We start from the raw sequence: 26283 nt of genomic DNA on the forward strand, positions 1-26283 counted from the left end.
TTGAGATTTTGTATTAATTTCTTATTCAGGTTATTTTTTCTCACAACGTTTCAGCCGATGTAACCTCTGACCTACTTCAGGTTCATCTTGTTGAACTCGGGAATCTTTATGTTGAATTTGGAAATCTTTTAAAAAATTTAAACTTTTTATTTAATCTACAGGATTAGATCGTTTATGTTCCATCGACTTGGTTGCTTTGCTTCACGGCAAATTTACCCTTTTCATGTTATTTAATGCCGAATCCAGTTTTTTTTTTATCTTTAAATATTCCTGATGTTTGGTTTTGTTTGGTTTTGTAAATGCAATTGTTGTTTTTTTTTTTGTTTTGGGCTTTACAGAACAGTATTGAGTTTTGCATCAATGTTGTGTGCATTTTAAGTCAGAAAGCAGGTATCTTCAGACATCCTGATCTGGTGATACCAGGCAATATTTTGTCTTGAACACCTGATTATATCTTGTTAAGAGGAAAATATTTACAAAAAAAAGCAAACTTACATTTAATTATTGGTTCATTGTATTGTAGTTAAGTACGTTGCATTACATGAACAATTTTTTATACCAAACTATAATTACCCATCTTCATAGAAGATTTTAACTACCAGGCCCTAACCCCATCCCAACCCCACCCCACCCATACGGGGAAGGCAGAAAAATTTCACAACAATTTTGATATTGTGTAAAGGACCGGTTCTACAAGGACCCAAGATAAGTGCACTTTTCAATTCATTGTGAATTTTTGACTGTCTAAAGCAGTCATTTCCAACGTGAGGCGCATGCCCCACCGGTGGGGCATGGCAATATTTTGATGGGGCATGGGCAGGACGTGCACCCTTGGGCTTACTATACCAAAGATTTTTCATTTAAAAAATTTGATATTTTCGCATCTCAGTTCTCTATTATATTTTAAATTTAAAACTTTATTTAAATATCCTTTCGTTTTAAAATTTTTCTCTTTCATTGATGCCATGTTCTTTGGAACCTTGTTTAGATGCAAGTTAATGGCCTTTTAAGCTTACTTCACTGAATAACAGAGGGATTTTTAATAACAAAAATTAAATATCACAAAGGGGAGGCATCAGGATTTAAGAAATGCCTAAGTGGGGCATGCCCCAAAATAGGTTGGGAACCACCGGTCTAAGGGCTCTATGTTGTATGAGAATAATTCTTACAATCTACACACGCACCTGGGAAATGGTTGCATAATTTTATCAATATTGAGATTATTATTAAAAAAAAAATGTATCTGCTATTTTTTCAGATCCCAAAATAAAGGCAGCATCACGACTGTCATGTTCCGAGATTTCTTGAACGAGAAACAGCGACATCCAAGTTTGCACAAGACGCTCTTCCCGCTCTACACGGATGCGCAGTGCGACGGCTTAATCAATGATTATGAAAGTGCCGTCAACAAGAAGGGAAAAAGTAAGAAAATGTTTATCATCTTTACTATTCTTATGTCATTTTTTGGATACTTGTACAGTTTAATCATTAAAAATATGAAAATATTGAAAAAAGAAATTATACGTATTCATTATGGAATAAAATTTTCATACAAAAATCATTTAATTTGATCACATAGTTTTCTTTTATAGAGGAAAATTAAACTTTAATTAAATCGATCGGGTAACGTCCATCTTGCTTTTTTTTTTTCTTTTTATTTTCGCTAACAAGAAGGGAGCGCCAGGGGAGATAACTTCAGTCATTGCTTAAAGTTTGTCGAAATTTTACGAGATTATTTTGAAACATGAGCAGAAAAAATACCTACATAAATATTTTAGTTTTTCTTCACTTGTTTCACAGAATTTCTACATCCTTTTTAATCCTTTTTTAATCAATTTATCGTTTAAAGCCATCCACCTCACCGTGTCCGTAATAAGGCGATTCACAACGATACGATCGATCTTATTAAAATCTGATTTTCCTCTGTAAAAAAAAAAAACAAAAAAAAACTACTTGATTAAATTAAGTGAATTTTTTTCCCCCGGAGAACTTAATTCCATAATGTGCAATATAATTTCTTTTTTTTTTTTTTTTAATATTTTCATTTTTTAATATTTTCATTTTTTAATATTTTCATTTTTTAATATTTTCATTTTTTAATATTTTCATTTTTTAATGTCTCGATTAAACTGTACAAGTACCCATTTTTGCTTCTTTTTCTCGATATCAAGTTTGTTGATTTTGATTGTTACCATCTCTAAACAACTTAATGGACATATTCAAAACAACAACAAAATTTGTTCCGCCAGAAACACTTTCACTTAACGATGTTGGCAACTTTCACGTGATCCCTCCCGTAAGTACCCAATATACTTCTAGAAAGAATTTCGAATGGAAAGATGTTGGAGATATAAATGCCAACAAAAATCACCATCTTCAATGATGCTCCTCCTCCTCCTCCTCCTCCTCCTCCTCCTCCTCCTCAACAACAACAACAACAACAACATATTCAGTTTAACATCTGCCAGGTACGTCCAAGGATGCAAGTTTAACATCTGCCAGGTACGTCCAAGGATGGAATACTTTTGCCACATCTGGGCAGGAGCTGCTAGAAAGGACTTGTCCTGCCTTGATAGAGTTCAAAATAGACTTCGTGGCCTGGTGGGAGATGTCCTTTTCTCTTCGCTGCAACCTCTATCTCACAGAAGAGATGTTGCGAGTTTGTCTCTGCTTTATCGTTATTTTCATGGAAAGTGCTCGACTGAGCTTCAATCTATGCCCCCCCCTTGCCAAACTTTCATGAATAACACTCGTCTAGCTGAAACCACTATCAATAATCCCCCCTCATTCTTTATCTGTGCCTAAACCTAAACATAGATTCCATGAACAAAGCTTCTTTCTTATAACTGCACGCCTGTGGAATTGTCTTCCGTTTTCCTGCTTTCCAGCTGACTACAATATGGTTGTCTTCAAGTCTAATGTAAACAAGTCCTTGATGAGCCGTTCCACTTAAGTTAACAAATTTACCGAACTTCCATTACTATCGATTACTATATTGCCCTTTTGACTACTGTTCACTCTTCAACGCTTATCCTTGAGTGGCCTCTCGGCCTTGATAAGTTGTGACGCCTATATAAAAAAATCTAATTATTATTGTATTTAAAGGTAAAGATAAAAATTACATGTAAAAATTTGTTTATGCTTTTTCGTAAACAATTTTCGCTGCGTTGTTTTTGAAGAATTTGTTTAAAACCTCGTAAAGTCTATAGAAATATATATATATATATTTTTTTTTTTTTACTTTTTAAGATTTGATGTGTTTCAATTTTCATTGATAACATTTTTTTTCTTCTTTTTTTTCTTTTTTCATCCCCCTTCTACTTCGATTGTATTTTTTTCCTTCCGGATTTTTCCAGAGAAAGGTAAGTTTTTGTCTTCAATTATTTTGATCAGAAGGATAAGAATCTGCACCACAAAGATTAAGACCTGTCATTAGAAACACACACGCACACACACACATACACACACACACACACACGCGCACATACATACACACATACACACACAAAAAAAATGTCTCTATTTATTTATTATATAAAAGGCAAATGTTTGTGTGTATGTTAGTATGTCCAGCTAAAAGTCAAAAACTACCCACGAAGTTGATATATTTTTGATCAGCATTGTTCTGAATGATCTAAAGTTTATAAAACATTATTCATTATCTGAGCCGGGTTCCAATGTTATTATGTACTAATTTGTAAAGAAATTGCTGACTAATTCTACAATGAATCTGTTACCGAAATGAGAGTTGTCTGTATATGTGTTGTCTGTATATGTGTTGTCTGTATATGTGTTGTCTGTATATGTGTTGTCTGTATATGTGTTGTCTGTATATGTGTGCGTATATCCAGCTATAGGGAAATGAGCTGAGTGGAGAGGAAAGAGCGAAAGGTAGAGAGATAAACATTTCAATCGAAATATGTTGCACTTTTACCTCTGCTAGTCTATTATATATAAAGGCAGGTGTTTGTATGTATGTTACAACTAGAATTAAAAAAAAAACAAAAAAAAACTATGAAACAAATACACACAAGTTTGTATTTTCTTGATTGGAGTTGCCCCAAAAAATAATATCTAAAAAATTTAAATTATTTATTCTTTGGGTGTTTTATCAGGGGAGTCGGTTTTTCAGCAATTTTCAATGTTATCATGTACTAGTTTTAAAGAAAAATTCGAACTTATTCCTCGAGTAATCTTCTATAATATAAATCTCATCTGTCTGTTTAATGTATGTTTGTATGTATGTATGTATGTATGTATGTATGTATGCCTAAAAATTCGACAGACGCGACGGATTTTCATGAGATTAGTATCGTTTTGAAGCTCGATCCTTCGGACAACAAATATCGAAAAATTAGCTAAAAACATTAATTCCTTCGCCCTCAACTTGGCACTTTTCTACAAAGAGGGGTCGCATTTTTCGCCGATATTTTCGAAAGTCATCCCGTCTTTACGATTGACTAGCCTTAATTTAAACCTTCGCCACTTCCGGTTTTGTGATAGGCGCAACAGCAAAGACGTCACGTTTTTTTTTTGTTTTTTTTCACATTCTTTTTCCTCCTTTGAGATTTGGGTTCGAACCTGCCTGCCTACTACCACTTTTTTTTTTGCTCAAACAACCAGGCTAGTATATATATATATATATATATATATATATATAGGGAAGTTGTATTCATGTCTTTATGTCCAGCTAGAGAGGGATAAGCTGATTGGAGAAGAAAGAGTGGATTGATGAGAAGAAGATTAAAACAGATAGAGAGAAAGAGAGAGGAGTACTGAGATAAATGTTTTAATAGAAATACGTTAATGCCATCAGGTAACCTTTTTCAAATTATATCTGCACATACGTGACAGCAGTAAATAGATATCCAATAATAATAATGAATACATGTTTCAAGTTTCTGGTCACCTCGTTGACAACTAACACTCAGAGCTGTACAAAGTAGCAGTAGAAGTTTGAAACTATCTTTTATACTAATTGATATTTTTTCTGCGTGTGTTTTAAATATTAATATGGCACCGGCCAAAGAAGCACTGGAATTGCTAGTTTCTTTTTAACAGTGGATCAAGTTTGTTGTTTCTTAACAGCAGTTGCCTATGTTAGGTTCATAATTTTTGTTCAAATGACCTTTTGGTACATTTGATAATTATTTTATTGTTCTCATATTTGAGTATGTGTACGCTTTTGTTAAAAATGATTTCTCGATACACACGACCTAGATATGCAACCTAGATATCCAACAGTTATTTTCAGAAAGAAACTGTAATAAATTGAACTTTTTTAGCATAAAAGATCATGCTGCAAGAATGAAAAAGAAGAAATGCCTAGTCAGTAGTGTTCGGACGATTAATCGGAGTCGGAAAAATTTGTACCTATTTTCCAATGCCAAAAACGATTCCTTTAGTCATGTTTTTTTTATTTGATTTTGTTTTTTAAAAAAGTCTTCCACTGCTAGTAGTAATAATAAAATAATAAATAATTATTGATTTATACAAACAAAAATCTATAGATCACCTCACTACACAAGTTTTTTACGTCTGAGAAAAGACATGCACATTTAAGATGTGTTTTGACGGTAATCGGGACAAAATAACGATTTTATATTTAAATATTTAGAGATTTATAAAAAATCAGATTTGGAGTCGGCAATTGTATTGGAATCAGGAATTTAGTATGTATTTAGAATTGGGGAAAATATTGGGATGGTCCCATCCTGACTAGTCAGAATCAAATATCGACTGGTCAGATTCAAGTGTTTAGATGCAACATGTGTAACATAGTGCATATAAGCGCGTGGAAAAATAGCAGCAGCAGCAAAGGATGGCTGGCTTGTGAAGAAATTAGCAGCAGCAGCTGAAAATGTGCATATGCAAATTAGGAAGTGTGCACGAGAAGAAAAATCAAAAGAAAGGATAAAATAATGCACCATTTGCTTGGGGAAAAACAAAGTGCGGTATCGAAGGAAGTAGATGTGTAAAGTCGAAGGTGAGAAGAAAAATGTACATCGGGCAAGATAGACATTGGCGAGAGACTTTCAAGTCATGTCAAAATAATTATAACAGTAATAAAAAAAAATTTTGTTAAAAAAGAAAAATGCCGACCCGGATTTTTATTTCTTTCCAGTTTTATTTCTATAAATTACTGGCAGGGATTCCCGCCATTGCCTGGGTGTTTGTAGGTGTAAAAGAAAAAAAAAAAAGTTTTGGTAGGCAGGTGGGATCGAACCCAAATCCTGGAGGTGAAGGTGGAAAAAAAGCGTGCTAAATTACCTTGACGCTACAAAGGCAGTAGAATGAGGGTGGATGAAATTAAATGATTAAAAAGTTATGTGACAGGTGCGTGAATTTAATGAAGTCAAACATCATGCCATATGGAAATGAAATCCCGCACTTAACTTTTGCTGCGAGGCAGTTTTTTGGTTTTGTTTTCCCAAGATGTTGGGGGAGGGGGGGCCAGCTCCCCTTAAATAAAGAAAAGGAGTGTCCAAATGAATAGCAATTGTCTGATATGACGGTTTTCACCACATTGATCAAAGCTGATTTGCTTTCTGGACGTCCCCGGCGGGTAAGCTGAGGAGTTGCTTCACTCCATCAGTTTCACTTTATTTATACAGAAAGCCAAACAAACACACGACGCAGCAAAATAACGCGATTTTTATAAAAGTCAATCAAAATAAATCTAGACACGACGCCCCTTTACAAATCGTAGATATTATTATCTAGGGAGTATATAAACAGTTCTAAGACATAGTAACCCCCGGAGAACCCCCGCGAAAAAAGCCTTTGCTGGACACACAAAAATGCACCGCTTTTGCCTTTTATATTACGGAAGACTAAAGTAAAATGTAACACCACGCTACATTGCACATGGAAAAATCCAACAAGATAACTTTATGTATGTGATTATAAAACTGTTTCCTATATTTAACTGTGGATTTGCTTTCTGCACAATTTTACATTCTTTAAAAAATCGTGGAAATTGTTTCTCTTTTTCTTTTTTTTCTACTCTAGGACAGCTCACCAAGGAAGGTTTGCTCTATTTCCTTATGTGTGAAGAAAATAATTTGACGCCCATGCATCGATTGGATTTGGGTGCCAACATGAAGCTCACATTGGCCGCTTACTACATCAACTCTTCCCACAACACTTATTTGACTGGTAAATACTCCTCCTTTTCTTGCCTTTGGACAACAGTAAAACTACAAACTCCCTCTTTACATGAAACTTGTGAATTATAATTCATAAATCACTCTTTGCTATTTTAAGTTTAAAAAATATTGGATATTTTAGCATATATATAGCTCATACCTCTGCTCTGATATATATATAAACTTAATTATCCACGGACACGTGTTCTGTTGATGGTGTTCTAAAAAAACTTTTTCTTTTGTGGGTAAAATATTTACAAAATAATATCAAGGCGTTGCTCAGTGCGTCCTATCCTGTCTTAATAGAAAAATGGTCGGATCCTTCTATCGATCCAGTAGATATCTCACTGCTGATGCAATTCTCTATCTATATAAGAGCCCGATTCGTCCAAGGATGGAATACTGTTGCCACATATGGGCAGGAGCTGCTAGAAAAGACTTGTCCTGCCTTGATAGGGTTCAAAATAGACTTTGTGGCCTGGTGGGAGATGTCAAGTTTCTGATGAGCCGTTCCACTTAAGTTAACAAATTTACCGAACTTCCATTACTATCGATTACTATATTGTCCTTTTGACTACTCTACACTCTTTAACCCTTATTCTTGAGTGGCCTATCGACCTTGATAAGTGGTGACGCCTATGTAAAAAAAAAAAAAAATAGACCACAAAACTTGCTTTGAAACCTACAACCTTCCCTGCAGCCTCTTTACTACAGAAGAGACATTGCAAGCCTGTCTCTGCTCTATCGTTATTTTCGTAAGTGCTCGTCTGACCTCCAATCTATGGTGCCTGCCTTGCCAAACTTTCATAAAAAAAAACTCTACTAGCTACAACCCCTATATATAATTTCCCCCACTCTCTATCTGTGTCGAAATCTAAACGCAGATCCTATAAATAAAACTTCTTTCCTAGAACTGCTCGCCTATGGAACACTGTTCTGCTGGTGTTCTTCCCGATTAAATACAACATGGTAACCTTCATGTCCAATGTAAACAAGTTCTTGTCGAGCTGTTCCCTTAAATAATCAAATTCTACCCAATTTTAACTATTAACGATTACTACACTACCATCTTACATCCATTAACCCTTATCCTCTAGTGGCCCTGTGGACTTGATAAATGGTGACTCCTTTGAAAAAAAAAATATCACGATTTTTATCACTCTTTCTCTCTTCAAGCCATGTGATGTCGCACTCGTCTCTATCAAATCTCACAGCTGAGTAAAAGCGAAACCTCAAATTCATTTCCTCTTATTTTCAACCAATTTATATACTAGTGGATTTACTCGCCCAATGTTTAATCTAACATGACACAGACGAATGATTGGTCACGTCATTGAAAACTTTGATGATATTCATCTCTTTCAAATAATTTTTTAATTAATACCAGACGAATGATTTAGATTTAAATAACTAATTTTTTTTTTATTTTTAATCGGCTTCAAGTGGTTTGGCGCCTATTTTTAGCAGATTATTTTTATGCATATAGTTTCCTAACTGATGACATTTTATGGAAAACACAATATGCAATAGTTCAGAAATGTTTTTTTTTATTATTAAGATTAATTTACTATTACACTATTAGACATGAAATACAAAAAAAAAATTTTAATGAGTAAATTAACCAACATAAATCTAAAATGGATGTCCTGTAAGTCAGTTGATCTAGAACTTGGAACGGAAACCAGTTAAGACAAAGCGAAAAGAAATAAAGTCTTTTAATCTCTACTCTTATATAAAAATCAGTCTGTGTGAGAGAGAGAGAGAGTTCCTTCCTCATAGCTTCCGAAACGGCTGAGCCTATCTTTTGCAAATTTCGCACAAAGTTAAGTTATATATCTGGCAGTGGCCTTAGATATGTTTTGTATAGAGATTAATCTGATACGTATCTAAAATCGAAAACATCCGATCTAAAAAAAATATTCTTTCCGTTTTTATACAGCAACCTATAAATAGCTATTATTTATAGACCTATAATCTATAAATAACTCTATGATTTATAGACCTATAATCTATAAATAACTCTATGATTTATAGACCTATAACCTATAAATAACTATTATTTATAGACCTATAATCTATAAATAGCTCTATTATTTATAGACCTATAATCTATAAATAGCTCTATTATTTATAGACCTATAATCTATAAATAGCTCTATTATTTATAGACCTATAATCTATAAATAACTCTATGATTTATAGACCTATAATCTATAAATATCTATTATTTATAGACCTATAATCTATAAATAACTCTATTATTTATAGACCTATAATCTATAAATAACTCTATTATTTATAGACCTATAATCTATAAATAACTCTATGATTTATAGACCTATAATCTATAAATAACTTTATTATTTATAGACCTATAATCTATAAATAACTCTATTATTTATAGACCTATAATCTATAAATAACTCTATTATTTATAGACCTATAATCTATAAATAGCTCTATTATTTATAGACCTATAATCTATAAATAACTCTATGATTTATAGACCTATAATCTATAAATAACTCTATTATTTATAGACCTATAATCTATAAATAAATCTATTATTTATAGACCTATAATCTATAAATAACTATTATTTATAGACCTATAATCTATAAATAACTATTATTTATAGACCTATAATCTATAAATAACTCTATTATTTATAGACCTATAATCTATAAATAACTATTATTTATAGACCTATAATCTATAAATAACTATTATTTATAGACCTATAATCTATAAATAACTCTATTATTTATAGACCTATAATCTATAAATAACTATTATTTATAGACCTATAATCTATAAATAACTATTATTTATAGACCTATAATCTATAAATAACTATTATTTATAGACCTATAATCTATAAATAACTCTATGATTTATAGACCTATAATCTATAAATAACTATTATTTATAGACCTATAATCTATAAATAACTATTATTTATAGACCTATAATCTATAAATAACTATTATTTATAGACCTATAATCTATAAATAACTTTATGATTTATAGGTTGTTGTGCTTTACGATTTTATAAATAAAGTGTAAGTTTCCACATATTGTATGGTTTTATATTTTATTGTTTCTTTTGTTGTTTTGTTTGTTTGTTTTTTTCTTTTCGGAAATTATTAATTATTCTTTGAATTGCTTATTCTTGTATAGGTCATCAGTTGACTGGCAAGTCTTCTGTAGAAATTTATCGACAAGTTTTACTGACCGGTTGCCGATGTTTGGAATTGGATTGCTGGGATGGAAAAGACGGAGAACCAATCATCACTCACGGTTTCACCATGTGTACTGAAGTTTTGTTTAAGGTAAATTAACAACAACAAACAAGCCAAAAAATGTTGTTTCTTTTTGAAGGAATCTATTAAATAAATCTCAAACGTGTGTGTGTGTGTGTGTGTGTGTGTGTGTGTGTGTGTGTGTGTGTGTGCGTGCGCGTGCGTGTGCGCTAAAACCTTTTGTCATCCGCGTCGTATATGCACGAACGTGGTATCGTTGGAAAGAGCTATCTCTCTGACAAAAAAATATTGAAAAATTGGAAAAAAATCGTCAATTATTTTGTGTAGAAATGCCGTTTTGTTTGAAAGGAGGGGGGGGGTAGATAAAAACCTTGCTTTCGAAGCGGTTTGTAAACCGTGCATGCGCGAACTGTCGTTACATTCTTCCGTTTTTAAAAGTTAAATTTGGGTCGTGATAACATCTGTGTCCTCCTGGGCCTATCGATAACGCGTTCGCTTACTAACTTCAGTTATGCATCAATTTAAAAAAAATTTTTTTTTTGCTTACAAAATTTTGCTTTCGGTTTCACTTCTGGCTGATGGCACCCAAGTCCCATTTTTTTTTTTTTTTTTTTTTTAACGACCAGGCAATTCTTGTTCGTTCCACATAGAAACACTTTTATAAAACCCAGGCTTGACCTTGTGCCTAACCTCCTTGAAAGAAGGAAAATAAGTAATGTAATATTATTTCCAGCCCAATGTTATAAAAGACCAACAATCCTTCAGAATAATAAGAAGAAAAATATTTGGAAATTCCAAAAGTTTTTTTCATAAATATTTAATAACTAGCTGTATGTTACCTGGTCGTTACCTGGTCGCAAGATATTGTCATGCTGAGAGATTAGTCATAGACTATTTAAGATACATCAAATATCCTAACGTGTTACGAAAAGTGACCACATGTTGGATTTAGGGAAGCATAAAACGCATTCATCTTTGTTTATGAAAATCAAACGCAAAGTAACTCTCATAGCTTAAAGGGGAAATAACTCTCATAGCTTAAAGGGGAAATAACTCTCATAGCTTAAAGGGGAAATAACTCTCATAGCTTAAAGGGGAAATAACTCTCATAGCTTAAAGGGGAAATAACTCTCATAGATTAAAGGGGAAATAACTCTCATAGCTTAAAGGGGAAATAACTCTCATAGCTTAAAGGGGAAATAACTCTCATAGCTTAAATAAACAAACCCCATGCATCGATTGGATTAATCTTATCTATTAATAATTGAAAATAAATTAAAAATAAATTTAGTAAATGAATTTGAAATAAATTTTCAAAATAGAACAATTAAAATGATTCTATTACAACAAACAATTAAAATGATTCTATTACAACAAACAATTAAAATGATTCTATTACAACAAACAATTAAAATGATTCTATTACAACAAACAATTAGCTGATTATTGAAATAGATTGTCTTTAATTTAATATGCAAATGAGGTCACTCACTGAATGTAGATTTCTTTTGAATAAATAGTACGTATTCCGATGGGTGTGTTTAACCACTGGTTTGACAAGGGCTCTATCCCAAGGCAGATTACTAAAGGAGTGGTCACACTTCAGAAGAAGGACGCATATGTTGGGGGGACTAGATGATTTTAGGCCCATAACTCTGCTAAACACAGAGTTCAAGATTTTGGCATGCGTTCTTGCAAACTGGTTGCAGGTCGTTATTACTGACTTGGTTGAATATGATCAGAACTACGCTGTGAAGGGAAGATAAATTCAAAACAATTTGCATCTGGTCCATACAATCATAGAAAATTTAGAAGACGACACTGAAGCCACGCTGATCAATTTGGATCAGTTCAAGGCATTCGATAGGGTCGACCATGGGTTCTTGGGATCGGTTCTAGAGGCCATCGGATTCAACCCGGGCTTTCGCAGATCGATCGCCATTTTGTATACTTGGCTGACGGCAGTTGTAGAGGTGAATGGGATGCGTTCGGAACCCTACATTATCTCTTGGTTGGTACGTCAAGGTTGCCTCCCCACCCTCCCGTTTTACATCCTCATGCTGGAACCCTTCCTGCGCAAATTGAGAATGAGGAGGATTGAACTGGTCCTACATGGAATTTCTCTTCTGGAAGTGCATGCACCAGGGTTTCCGCATATACTGATGATGTGACGGTTTGCATTTTGAGCATGAGAAATATTTCCACCATCATTAAGGCACTCAAGCAGTATGAAGACATTACAGGGGCCGTAGTCAACCTTAGCAAATCCAATGGCCTAAGGTTGGCTGCCTGGAGGAACACAGCTGTGCTACCAGGCCGTTTCAATTGTTTGGATCCTTGGCATGTGGTTTAGACCAGGTCTCCAGTTAGACATGAATTGGTCGGAAATACAAGCGAAGGTCGAAGTGTCTGTAAGAATTTGGCTTCAAAGAGGTCTTTCTCTTAAAGGCAAGGCGGAGGCGTGCTCCACTTATGCTTTTCCGCTGATCCTTTACTGCTTCTCTGTACTACTCCTGCCTGTGAACCACTCGACGACATTAGCACATTCCTTCTTCTCACTTCTATGAAATGAAGCAAAGCTGTCTGTTCGTAGACAGGTCTGCACTCAAAGTTTGCTAGATGGGAGCTTAAAAATGCTGAGAGATTAGCAAAGAGTAGAACTCTGACGGAGGAGGAGTCTGCATGGAGCTGCTTTACCTCGCCTCATCCTCAATCGCGTGGCCGAATGCCGTCATAGGCCAAGGGGTCAATCGCAGTTCTTTAATGAATGCTGAGCTGCGCTTCGAGTGTTGCCAGGGTTTAGTGACCTTGCCCAGTCTAGGAAGGCACTATATCAGCATTTAGTGGTGAGGACTGTTTTTTACTCACTAGGGGAGTGGCTATAGTCGTCGGAAGGGGGACCCGCTCTCAGTGGAATTGGGCGGCAAGTTGGATTTACCTAAATAATACTGAATATTCTCTGACGTGGCGATTGGTTTGCAATGTATTATGGCTCAATGGCATGCGCTTCAGGATTGGTCAAACTTTGGACCCCTTTTGCCCGCGTTGTTGGGAAGATAAAACAGAATCAGTTGAACACGCTTTCTTCAATTGCACAAAGCTACGGGAATTTTGGACGTATGTCAGTGATGTTTAATTTTGGACGTATGTCAGTGGTGTAATGGTCTGCATCGTCTCCAAGCGGGCGATGTGGCTGGATTTGGAATCTGTAGTTTACAACAAGGATCTGTTGTGGCCCAAGGTGGAACGAATGGTGTTCCTTGTGATCTTAGGCGTAGCTAGACTCATAGTGTGATGTTTACACATAGAGATAGGGCGTGGGGGTCGCAGCCTTCTCATTACGATCTGATTTTGTATTTTAAACACCAACTTAAAAATCAAAATCAGATGTGGTAGAAAGAGGTTGCCTCTCGCGGTATTCAAACGTAGGTGGATTCACACCGATAGTTTATGCATGTTTGTTCGAAACAGGTTTGAGTATATGTTCCCATCCTAAGCATGACACTCGCCGACATCAAAAGACAAAAACAATCGTCCCTTAGTTGTATGAATGAGTCACATCCCTCCATTTATTTAAGGTGTTAGATTACCTCAAGAGTGCCCTTCCCGACAAAGTTATTTTTATTTCTCGACCCACCCTGATGATACTTATTCTGGAGGTCACCGCCCCCCCCCAACAACCCCTCCCACCTTTCTTTTGACCGTAAATTGCCCATTCCCTCTAAGGAAGCTTCTTTCTTGTTTTCCGGCTCTTGCCGAAAACAGTGAGAACTTCATAAACAAGAACAGGTGGTGAGGGTCCTCACTAACATGATATAGTCAGCATTTTGTTTAGTTCTTTTCTTTTTCTTTATTTTCGGGGTGTTTAAGGCTTTAGTAATATCCCACTCCTTCACCCTCATCGTTCGATATTTTTCTTTTTTCTTTTCATGATTTTAATTTTGTTTTTCTGTACACATACACGTTTGATTGTTTTGCAAAGAAAAAAGGAAAAACAACTTATATTTGTCTGTTTGTAAATAAAAAATGCTGATTATGTTTTTGTGAATAAACTTTTGAAAAGCATTCATTTATGTGGGAAATTTCAATAGCTTATGCCCAGAGAGTTAATGAGGTATTATGGTGAGTGAAAACTAGCTTAGAGAATAGACAAAATAGCATAGTCCCGACCCCCAATCCCACCCCACATTCCTTTTCGGTCTCATGTCACATTGTTTTACGGACTCCCTCATTCTTTGTAAAATCTATAATATAAATCTCACATGTCTGTTTAAATGCATGTATGTATGTATGTGTGTATATCTGCCTAAAACTTTCGACAAAACTTTGACGGATTTTCACGAGATCAATATCCTTTTGAAGCTCAACCCTTCGGACGACAAATATCGAAAAATTGGCTAAAAACATTAGTTCTTTCACCCTCAACTGGGTACTTTTCAACAGGGAGGGGTCGCTTTTTCGCGGATATTTTCGAAAGTTATCCTCTCTTTTTGATAATGTAATCCTACGTCACTTCCGGTTTAGCGCTAGACGCACAACAGCAAAGACGTCACTTTTTTTTTTTTTTTTTTTCACGTTCTTTTCTTGCTTCGTGGTACGGGTTCGAGGGGTTTTTTTTTTCCTCAATACACACCTACAAATACCCGGGCAACGCCGGGCAACGCCGGGCACCCAGGCTAGTATTTTAATAAAGTATTGTATAAAAATTTAAAAAAAAAACGTGCATATAAGTCCGTTTTTAGTATGAAAATTAATTTGGGAAACAGTGTGCCTCTTGTGCATATTAATTAAATTATGAACAAACAGACGGGAATCTGACTTTGTTATAATGGATATTTAGATGACAAATATCGATCCAACGGGTAATAGTTGGTCTAATAAATAATTCACAGTTTCTTCGTAAAATGTTGTGCCTCTAATTCGGCTGCGATTTCTTTGATTTCAGGATGTTGTTGATGCCATTGCCGAGTGCGCTTTCAAAGTCTCAGAATATCCGGTTATTTTATCCTTCGAAAACCATTGTTCGTAAGTATCAGGTGGAATTCTTGTCACTTTTACTCGAATCAGATCATCCAAATCAAATCTAAGTACCAACACTTATTTGATCAATTAATTACGTGATTTTTGGAATGTGACAAAATGGCTCAGATCATTATTATCGACACATGTTTGTTTAATGAAGAATGTTTTGAAACTGTGTTCGTTACAGTTTAAACCTTTCTGCATCCTCGAAAAGGAACAAACAAATAAAAATAACATAAATCTGACTTGGTTTTTCTTTCTTCCCGTCTAGACACCAGCTTAAAGAGTCTCTCGCTGCCACTGCGGGGCCACATGTCCATCTCAACTGGACTGGGGTTTTTTCTCCTTTCTGCTCCACTACACACCGGCCGTAAACAACCATTTCTCGTCTTAGACTTTACGCATCCATCTTTTTCAACAGCACTTTTTTTTCTCCCGATTATGTGGTGTCCTTTTTATCTTTTTGTTTTTGCGTTAGCTCGCGCACACTTCCTAATTTGCATATGTGCTGTTTTCGGCTACTGCTGCTAATATCCTTGCAAGCCAATTATCTTACAGCTCCTGCTGATATTTTCCCGTGCGCTCATACGCTACAAAAACAGCCTATAGGAATTTTTACTTCTTAAACTTGATTTAAATGTCATTTCAAACCTATAAACACACACACACACGCACACATAAACTTACACAGACACGCACACACATACACACAAATATGATGATATTTTGAATTGTGACATGAAACTTACAGATTGAAATATGGCTCCATTCTTCAATATGAACTCATAGAGAGCAGACATTTATAATTTTCGATCTAAGAAAATTGAACTTATCAAAGCTAAGATTAAAACATATTCTGAATGTGTAGCCATGTAAAAAGAAAAACAATTAAAATTTGAGATACAAGGTGGTACGATAAATGTGTCACCCTAAAGAAAACAAGACTACAGCTTTATTTTAAAACCTTTATTGAAAAAAATCAATTCAGATAACTTTATTGTGTAATAGAACTGACATCTTTTCAATATAGCAGCCTTCAGCTTCAATCACAGCTTTAATACGAGTCCAGAACTGGGAGCATGCCTTTTCCATGAGCGCCGGTGGGAGCTAGACGAATACTCACCAGATGGCAGCGATCAGGCTAGCTTTGGTATTGTGGGAGGTCATGTTGGTGATATTCTTGACATATGACCAAACGAAGTAGTTCAGTGGGTTTAAGTCAGGGGTAAAGGGGTGGGGGGCAATGAATGAGAGAAGGGTACAAAGTTGTAGCACTCCTTCTAAAGCCAAACCTTAAACTCTTTGGATTTGTGGGCCGATGCTGAGTCCTGTTGCCACACTCAGGGTTTGCTAGCGGCCACCTGATTGCACCAGGGGATCACCACACTCTTCAGCACATCCAGGTACACTTTGGTGTTGACTTTCAAGCCTACTTTGAAGATGTGAGGTGGCATGATGTGGCCCTCACTTTTAACCACACCAAAGACCATAATCGTGGCCGGAAACTTTGTTTTCATCACATTGGGCATGTCCCTGTTATTCATAGCAATCCAGCAATGCATTTTGAGGGTGTTGGCAATGGTCCTGTTGTCATAACTTGGATCGGTAGAGAGCATGAGTTGTACAGTGGCACATCTCTGATCTCGCTCGTTGAACATTGTGTCACTTTAAGACATGATAGAAGACTCCTATCACTATTGGGATTTGTAGACAACTAGCCACCTAGAAGATGGTTTGCAACAAAAAAATAACAAACAAAAAAAAAACGCTTTTTATCAAACGGAAATGGAATCATGTCGTCTTTTCTATGGCGACAATTTTATCGTTCCACCCTGTATTCCCTATTATATATCATTATACTCGTAACACAGCTACTATCTACAAACCCCTTGGTAGTGAGAGGGATAGCTCACAGTGTCAAAACTAGCAATGACTTATATATTTATATATATTAGCCGGGAGACCCGATGTTGCCTGGGAATGAACAACAAAGGCTTCACTCTCCCATATTTCATTATCATCGACATCAGTAAAATTGCCAATTTTTCAATCCTCCTCACAGTGACTTAGTCTACAATGCTTTGTAGTCTACATTGCACTGTAGAGAACCTACTGTCGATTTTTTCAATTTTTTTTTTTTGTATATAATGGCTTGAATTAAAGTTTAACATGCAAATGTCAAGTATCATGGTTCAATTCTAAATAGAAGCATTTATTTTGAATGCGCCCTTATCATATCAAAGAACTTACTGTTTATTTTAGATGTCAGGCCTTTCTGCTTGTGCTTGCTTCTCAAATGCACTTGGGATGTTAGACTGGATAAGGTGTTAACTTTAGTTAAAATCGCCTGTTCCTTCTTTCATCGGATTTTTTTATTATCGATTATTGATACTTATCAAATACATTTCGATACAAAACCTATCTAAGATCACTGCCAGGCATATAAATACATTTGTGTGAAATTTCATAAAAATCGGCCCAGCTGTTTTGGAGTCCATATGAAACGAGCTCACATACACGGACAAAGTTTCATTTTATATAATAGTAAATAATATATATATATATATATATATATATATATATATATATATATATATATATATATATATATATATATATATATACAGGGTGAAATAATAACATTTTTGCCCTAAAAAAAAACAACACTACACCTTTATTTTAAAACTTTTATTGAAAAAAATCAATTCAGGTAACTTGATTATGTAGTAGAGCTGACATCTCTTCAATGTAGCCGTCTTCAGCCTCAGTCACTGCCTTGATACGGGTCCGGAACTAGGAGCATGCCTTTTCCATGAGCGCCTGTTGGAGCTCGGAAGATGGCGGCGATCAGGCAAGCTTTGGTGTTGTGGAAGGTTATGCACGTCTAGATGTCTAATTTTAAGAAAACTTCTCCCAATTTTTTTTTCATTTCTTCCTTTTCTTTTTTGTCTTCTTTCTATTTTTTCTAATCGGTTTTCATTTTCATTAAATGACTGGTCTCGAGTAAGAACAGAGGTATATTGTCGGTTCACGATGTCTTTTAAGACTGAAACAGTCAATTTATTGTTGCGACTTATGGTAATTTTTTTTACCTAAAGTGAATAAAAATATATGTATGTAAAAGTTATATAAAAGTATTTCCGTATCAACCAATCAAAATCCTCTATCCATGATAAAACCTTCTCATAATGTTTATTCGTACATTTTTGTCTCTTCCGTTTTTAGTGTTGCCCAGCAAAAGTTGCTTGCCCAATATTGTAACGAATCTTTTGGAAAAATGCTTCTTGACAATCCGATTGACGGTTATCCGGTAAGTCCCACCTGGATTTTTCGTGGAAATTTTTTCACAAAATATTAGAGTCAATTTTTATCAGTATCTTGTTTATTTTTTATTTTTGAGCGATTATCGAGATTTCAAAGATAACAACCGCATTTCTGTCATTGTGTCGTCGTTCTAACTTAGCAACCCGGCACTGTTTGTGCCTCAAATTAAATAAACGCTTTAAAATAAGTTAAAACACAAAAAAGGGGTTTGTATTACTGTACACATAGATTCGAAAAAGTTGTCAAAAAAACAAATATATAACAAATAAATGTTATCAAAGGCAAGATAAGTTACTTTTCTACCTAACTGGATATATTTTTCGTGTTTTTATTCAATGTAACATGTTTATTCAGCTCGAAAAGCATACAGTGTTTACCGATGTATTGGAAAATTCAAAATGGCGCCCGACACTCTCTTTAACACGGTAAGTTCAGGAAAAGATGTTATAAATAATAAACTAGACAAAATACTGTTAGAAATTCGCTCATTATATATTACCGTGACATAAGTTGACATATATTCAGTGTTTTTTTAATAGTATTTTGTCTAGTTTATTATTTATAACACCTTTTCCCAAACTTACCATGTTAAAAAGAGAGTGTCGGGCGCCATTTTGAATTTTCCAATACATCAGTAAACACTGCATGTTTTTCGAGCTGAATAAACATGTTACATTGAATAAAAACAAAAAAAATGTATCCAGTTTGGTAGAAAAGTAACTTATCTTGCCTTTGATAACATTTATTTGTTATATATTTGTTTTTTGACAACTTTTTCGAATCTATGTGTACAGTAATACAAACCCCAAAAAAGTTATCCAGGTAGATAGAAAAGTAACTTATCTTGCCTTTGGTTCTATTTATTTGTTGTGCGTGCGTGCGTGCGTGCGTGCGTGTGTGTGTGTGTGTGTGTGTGTGTGTGCGCGTGTGTGTGTGTGTGTGTGTGTGTGCGCACGCGCGCGTGCGTGTGTGTGCGTGCGCTCCTGCTGCTTCTCTATTCGAGCAACCTGTGACGACGGGCTAAAAATCTCAAGATATTGGCCACAAATAAACTCTATCTATTTTTAATTTATTTATTTTTTAAGCCTGAAAAAAAAAAAATGTGTAAGAAGCAATTGATTTTAATTTAGACCGGCGTTTTTTTTTCCAGTAAAAACTACCAAAAAAAAAATTTAACATCTTAGCATTTTTAACATAAAAAAAAATAAAAAAGTTATCTTTTTTATTTTTCAGGTTTTGGTTTGGGGGAAATTTTTAAAAATAGGAATCAAATGTAAATATCTTTTGAGGTGTTGCCAAAAAATAAAACTCTCGATTATAACAGTCTGCAAAAAGAATGAATGCACAAATTATGAAGCCTCATCCCAAAGGATTAAAAAATAAAAACAAAATTTTTAAAATTTCTAAAAAAAAAAAAAAAATATTCTTCAGAAAAAAATTTCTGAAAAATTTTTGAAAAAAAAAATAGAAAAGAAAACACGTTTATTCTTTACAAGGATTAAAAACAAAAAAACAAAAAAAACAAAAAACAACATACTAACATACTAAATTAAAATCGATTGATTCTTATCCATATTTTTTTCAGGCTTAAAAAAATCGAGAGTTTATTTGTGGCAAATATCTTTTGAGGATTTTAGAATCAGCGGTTGTCTGCCGTCATCCTGCTTGAATGAGGTGCCTAGAGAAGCAGCAGGAGCAGTTGTCTTACGCAGTCGTATATTTGTCGTGCCTAAATCGGTTGCACAAAAACAGTAAAACCCAAATGAAACTGAACATACTTTTCTGAGGAGACTTTTATTAGTTGTTAGCAGGGCACCCCGGCGCTACCCGGGAAAGTATTAATTCATTTTTATTAATAACAATTGATTTTCTGTCACTATACCACGTGAGGTAGATCTACTTCGCTCGTCGTAAACAAGACATTTTTACATTGAAGCATGAGGGGGCTACTTTGATAGGGGTTTGATTGACAGGATAGAGGGCGACCTGGGTGAGGAGTTTGGCAGAAAAATGCTTGCATTTAATTTTCTGCATGTTGGTATGGCTGGGAAAACAGGGAGCAGGAAGAGAATTCCAAAGGCAAGTAATTCGAGGAAAGAAGCTATTAGAGCAGGAAATTTTCCAACATGTAAGAGCATCTACAGTGAAGGGGTGAGATTTTGCTGTTAGTCTGGCGGGTCGAGTGATATTTACTTCGAAGAGGGGACAACTGAAATAAGTGCATTGGGTACAGAAAGAGGACCTCAGGCTTAATTTCAGCAGTCCTCCCGCCCTTATTTTGTTCTTTAGTCCTCACATTCCATGAGTGATGTTTCTGAGAAAGGGGGAAGAATTGCTGTTTTCTTGTCAGAATCTATCCATCTCACACTTACTGTTGGCTATTCTTTGACATTGAAGTAGCATTTTTTTTTTTTAGCTCCTTACATCAAATGGCTTCATACCTTGTCAGGAGCAATTTTCATTTAAAAAAATATTTGCAAAATTGAAAATGCTTTGCCAATATTTTTCCTTCCTCCCTTCTTTGCATACGGGGCTTTTTGTTTGTTTATTAGAAGGTAAAACAATAAAATTGTCGCCCTAAAGAAAACAACACTACAGCTTTATTTTAAAACTTTTATTTAAAAAAATCAATTCAGGTAACTTGATTATGTAGTAGAGCTGACATCTATTCAATGTAGCCGCCTTCAGCCTCAATCACTACCTTAATACAGGTCCGGAACTCGGAGCATGCCTTTTCCACAAGTGCTAGTGGGAGCTCAGTGAATACTCAGCAGATGGCGGTAATCAGGCTGTCTTTGGTGTTGTGGGAGGTCATATTGCACCAGGAGATCAGCACACGCATCCAGGTACACTTTGGTGTTGACGTTCAAGCCGACTTCGAAGATATGAGATGGCATGATGTGGACCTCACTTGAAACCACACAAAACACTGCAACCGTGGCCAGAAACTTTGTTTTCATCACCTTGGACACGTCCCTGTTATTCGTGACAATCCAGCGATGCGTTTTGAGGGTGCTGGCAATGGTCCTGTTGTCATAATTAGGATCGGTAGAGAGCATGAGTTGTACAGCGGCACATCTCTGATCTCGCTCATTGAACATTGTGTCACTTTCAGACATGATAGAAGGTTCCTGTCGCTCTTGGGATTTGTACACAACTGGCCCACTAGTAGATGGTCTGCAACAAAAAAAAAAAGAAAACCGGTTTTCATCAAGCGGAAATGGAATCATGTCATCTTTTCTATAACAACAATTTTATCGTTCTACCCTGTATTTTTGTTCAGTCCAAATAAGGTATATTGCCACTGAAGCATAAGGGAGCTACTATGGTAGGGGCCAGATTTATAAGGGAGTAATCTTGATAGGAAGTTGGACAGCAAGATGTTGGTTTACATTACATTTAAATTTTCTTTTTATTTTCTTTTTTTTTTTTTTTTTTAGCTAAAACCAGGAGTTCAGTTGCCATCTCCTTATGATCTGAGGAAAAAGATTCTTATCAAGAACAAGAAAATACACAAAGGTAATTTCGTTTCTGGTTTACGTATGAATTTAGTATCGTACTTGTGATGCTATGGACTGTTTTCTCACAACGTTTCAGCCGATGTAACCTCCAATCTTAACCGTTGCAACAGATATAACAAATGTATAGATAGAAAGTAGATATAAGAGGTTAATGCAGTTTGCTTGAAGCATTGTCTAGTGTAGGGGTCTCCAAACTACTACCTGCGGGCCAAATCTGGCCCACCAAACTCTTTAATCCAGCCCATGGAGCTCTTATAGAAAACGTAAAAATATCCAAGAAAAAATTTCAAAATTTTGTGAGAATAGTGCAGTGTTTTTTTTTTTTTTTTTTTTTTTTTTGTTTGTTTTTTTGCTCAGGAAATGATTAAAAGAATGAGGGTTTGGAGAACCAGTTTCATTAAAAACAAGTCTAATCAGCAAAATAGTATAAAACACGTTAGCGTATCTTTTTTTGGGGGGAGTGGGGGTGGAGGGGCTCATGTAGCTCTAAAATATCAATAATATACCCCTCCCCCATTTGAAAACTTTGGAGAGCCCTGGTCTAGTGTATAATGAAATTTAAATTTATAGAAGGTAATAAAATGCAGAAGTGTAATGGATAGACAAAATCTGGAGCAAATAAAGATATGATGGTGGAATAAGATATGATGGTGGAATAAGATATGATGGTGGAATAAGCGATGAACATTCATTTTTTATTAATGCAATATTGTGGGTGTGAGGATGGGGGGTGTCTGACCTTATACGCTTAAATATATTTTAATTATGCAGATATCATATTTATAATTACAGAGCTAATTCTCTGTTGAATATTTACATACAGTGTAACCCGGATATAAGAGACTTATTACCACGCCCCCTATAACTCTCTTATATCCGGGTTTCACTCATACTAGGGGTTTTTATTATTCTGGTTACACTGTACATTAACACAGGCTCTAATTTGGGACCAGAGAAAATCTCTCTTATATCCGGTTTTTCTTATATTCAAGTCTCTTATATGAAAGTTACACTGTATATACAAGTGGGGCCTGTGGAAATTCCACAGTGGCATCTTTCATATGTAGTATATTGCTGCTGGGCATTCTGTGAACGTTGAACATGAATGGAGACTCCGCGATATTATTGTACCTATTTACAATGCCTCCCCACGGGACAGAGTTAGACGCCAGGGTCGTTTTTTTAACGTGGAGAATCGTTACAAAAATAAAAAATTGTCTCCGTCGTGAAGGACTGCTCCTCCACCGGAAGAGAACAAGAAATGGAAGTGCAGCATCTGAAGAACAGATGGTATTTATTTGCTCCCCCACCGAGCAAATTAGGCACAAGGCCAATTTTTAATGTGAGGAGTGAAAGGAGGGGGAAGGGAAAAAGGGGACCAGCTCCCGAGAGGTGGGAAATGGGAGCTTGTTAAAGGTCAGGTATGTGAGGTTGCCCCCACATCTGGTTTTTGCTTGCAGAATCTGCCGGAACAGATACTACACTTTGATCTCGGCTGACGATATTATTGTAGCTCTTTTGTTAAAACTATAAAAATGAAAGTAAAATGACTGTTGGACAATGCTAGTTAAAATAATTATATCGATTAGTGAGACCTGTGGAAATTCCACAGCAGTATCTTTCATATGCAATATATTACTGTTGAGAATGCTGTGAATTGAGACTTTGCGGTATTATTGTAGCACTTTTGTTAAAACTATAAAATTATTTACCTAAGTAATCTGGTTAATGTAGTGTCAGAATATATCTGGTTATTACGGTTTATCTCCAATGTCATCATAGGAGTCTGTGACATATTTCCATTGTATAGATGCACAGTGCGAATGGAAACCGTGCGATATCATTTATACCATCTTTAGACAGAACAGATACATATGGAGTTATATGTATAAAGGTAATTTGTAAAAGACAATACAACGCAGAGGCATAACTGATCACCACAAACTGAAACAAATCAAAACATATAACGATACTTGTGGCGTGTTCTTACATGCGTCAACATGGTCAGATGAAAGTTCCATATTGTGTGATATTTCAGGGAAAATACCCTTTATCAGATATGTATTCGATTTTAGTTTAAACCACATTGTATGCTTTATCGCAAAACATGAAAGAAAAGAAAATTGCCTTAGACAATTTATGGCATGACATTGTCTGATTCCTCACATTACCGGAAAAGCAAACGAAAGACAAGAACGGCTCAACACAATATGAGGATAAACTGCAATAAAACATATAAAGGCCTCAATGGGGTGGAGGTGCGTGTGGAACAAAGACATCATTTAGTGTCCATCAAGAATTAAACATAAAACGCGATACAAATTGTTGCATTAGACGTTAACAGGACAGATGTTGGAAATGTCAGAGTTAAAAGAAAATGAATTACGACATGAAAAGAATATTGTTGTTTGCTTGAAGCATTGTGCATAGTGTGAAAAAAGTTGTGTTTGAAGGCTATATCAATGCGGTTCGTAGGAAACACCGTGGACACGAGTTAGTATATAAAAGAATGATTACAATATTAGAAGGAACTTTCAATAAATTTCAATTATATTTTGTTTATTTACCAACATAATGCGTCGTACAAGATGGTAAATGTTGATATCTTTAATTTTCGAGAGTAGAATCTCTTCTTCAGGGGAAAACAGACATATAACGGTGGAATTAAGTATGCAGATTCACCTTGTATTGAAACGATATTTATGGATTTTTTTATTAATTTATATTTGCATTGTATTCTTACTTGTGTTAGTATGGTCAGATGGAAGTCCTTATTGTATGATATTTCGGGAAAATTCCTTCCTCAGATATGTGGTCGACCTTACGAATCAAACAAAAATTGCAATATAAATTGCTGTCCAAAGGGAGGGTTAAAAGAAATTGATTACTTATCTGGGGCAATAATAAAACCGAACAAAACTATGATTATGTTGTTTGTAATTCTTTCTTATGGCCCTGCTACGATCTTCACGTTACAGTACATATATTTTGAGGGACAGGGTTAGGGTTATGTTGAGGCAAATTGGTTCAGGAGAAAGGGGAATCTTGGGGAGATCGATGACAAAGTCTGGCTGAATCAGGGCAGAAGACGAGGAACAAATGATGGAGATAGCCTCACCAGAGATCCCAGCCTTTGTGTGATTAGTTAATGGAGAGGATGCCTTTGAGTCACCCTGGCTACGGTCAACCTATCTTACTTTTACTTACTAAGTAATAATAATCTGTTTTCCCATCATCATCATCATCATCATCATCATCATCATCATCATCATCATCATCATCAGTACCACTTTTGTTTAAAAATCCGTTTTACATGCTGGCATTTGTTGGCAAAAATATCTTTGTCGTTCTTTCTTTAAAAACTGTCTTTGCTAAATCCATCTTCTTTTTTGTTTACAAAAGGTGCTGGTGATGATGAAGAGTTGGCTGGACTCACGGATGAAGAGAAGAAGAAAATTGAGAAGGAAAAGAAAGATGCGGTAATTATTATTATTATTATTATTATTATTATTATTATCATTATTATTATTATTATTATTATTATTATTATCATCATTATTATTATTATCATTATCATTATTATTATTATCATTATTATTATTATTATTATCATTATTATCATCATCATCATCATCATCATCATCATCTATATATTAATACGTTAATTCGCTTCGACTGTTGTCATCCTGAACATCTCTTAAAATAAAAATGGAATATTCCAAATCGCACCAACCGTTATACTGAATTTCCTTAGAATGAAAATGGAATATTCTAAAATAAATAAACAATTGTTTTAAATGAATAAGTTATACTAGTTATTATTATTACGTTCTTTTTTTTTGAGAGTACCATCAAGAGCGATGAAGAGGGAAGACATTAAGACGAACAGAATAATTTTTTTTACACTTGTTGTCTTTGATATTAAATTTCAAAGATGGCGTCGATGGAAGGCAAACTGAAACTATTGAAAAAGTCTATCAGAATTGAACGGTTAAAAAATAGTCA

General features: G+C 35.0%; 1 protein-coding gene across 1 annotated transcript in view; it reads left to right on the plus strand.

The window, feature by feature from the left end:
• LOC145256508 (1-phosphatidylinositol 4,5-bisphosphate phosphodiesterase beta-1-like) overlaps positions 1–26283 on the plus strand; it is a 146414-nt gene that overhangs the window by 54471 nt on the left and 65660 nt on the right. The window contains exons 8-14 of the mRNA XM_080115479.1: positions 1259–1422; positions 7012–7158; positions 10329–10480; positions 15357–15436; positions 18659–18743; positions 22198–22276; positions 25681–25757. Of these exons, the coding sequence (XP_079971605.1) occupies positions 1259–1422; positions 7012–7158; positions 10329–10480; positions 15357–15436; positions 18659–18743; positions 22198–22276; positions 25681–25757 (784 nt within the window). The remainder of the gene's footprint in view (positions 1–1258; positions 1423–7011; positions 7159–10328; positions 10481–15356; positions 15437–18658; positions 18744–22197; positions 22277–25680; positions 25758–26283) is intronic.

Source organism: Euprymna scolopes, chromosome 32 (genome assembly GCF_053919585.1).
Source record: "Euprymna scolopes isolate OS-2025 chromosome 32, ASM5391958v1, whole genome shotgun sequence".
Taxonomy (NCBI): domain Eukaryota; kingdom Metazoa; phylum Mollusca; class Cephalopoda; order Sepiida; family Sepiolidae; genus Euprymna; species Euprymna scolopes.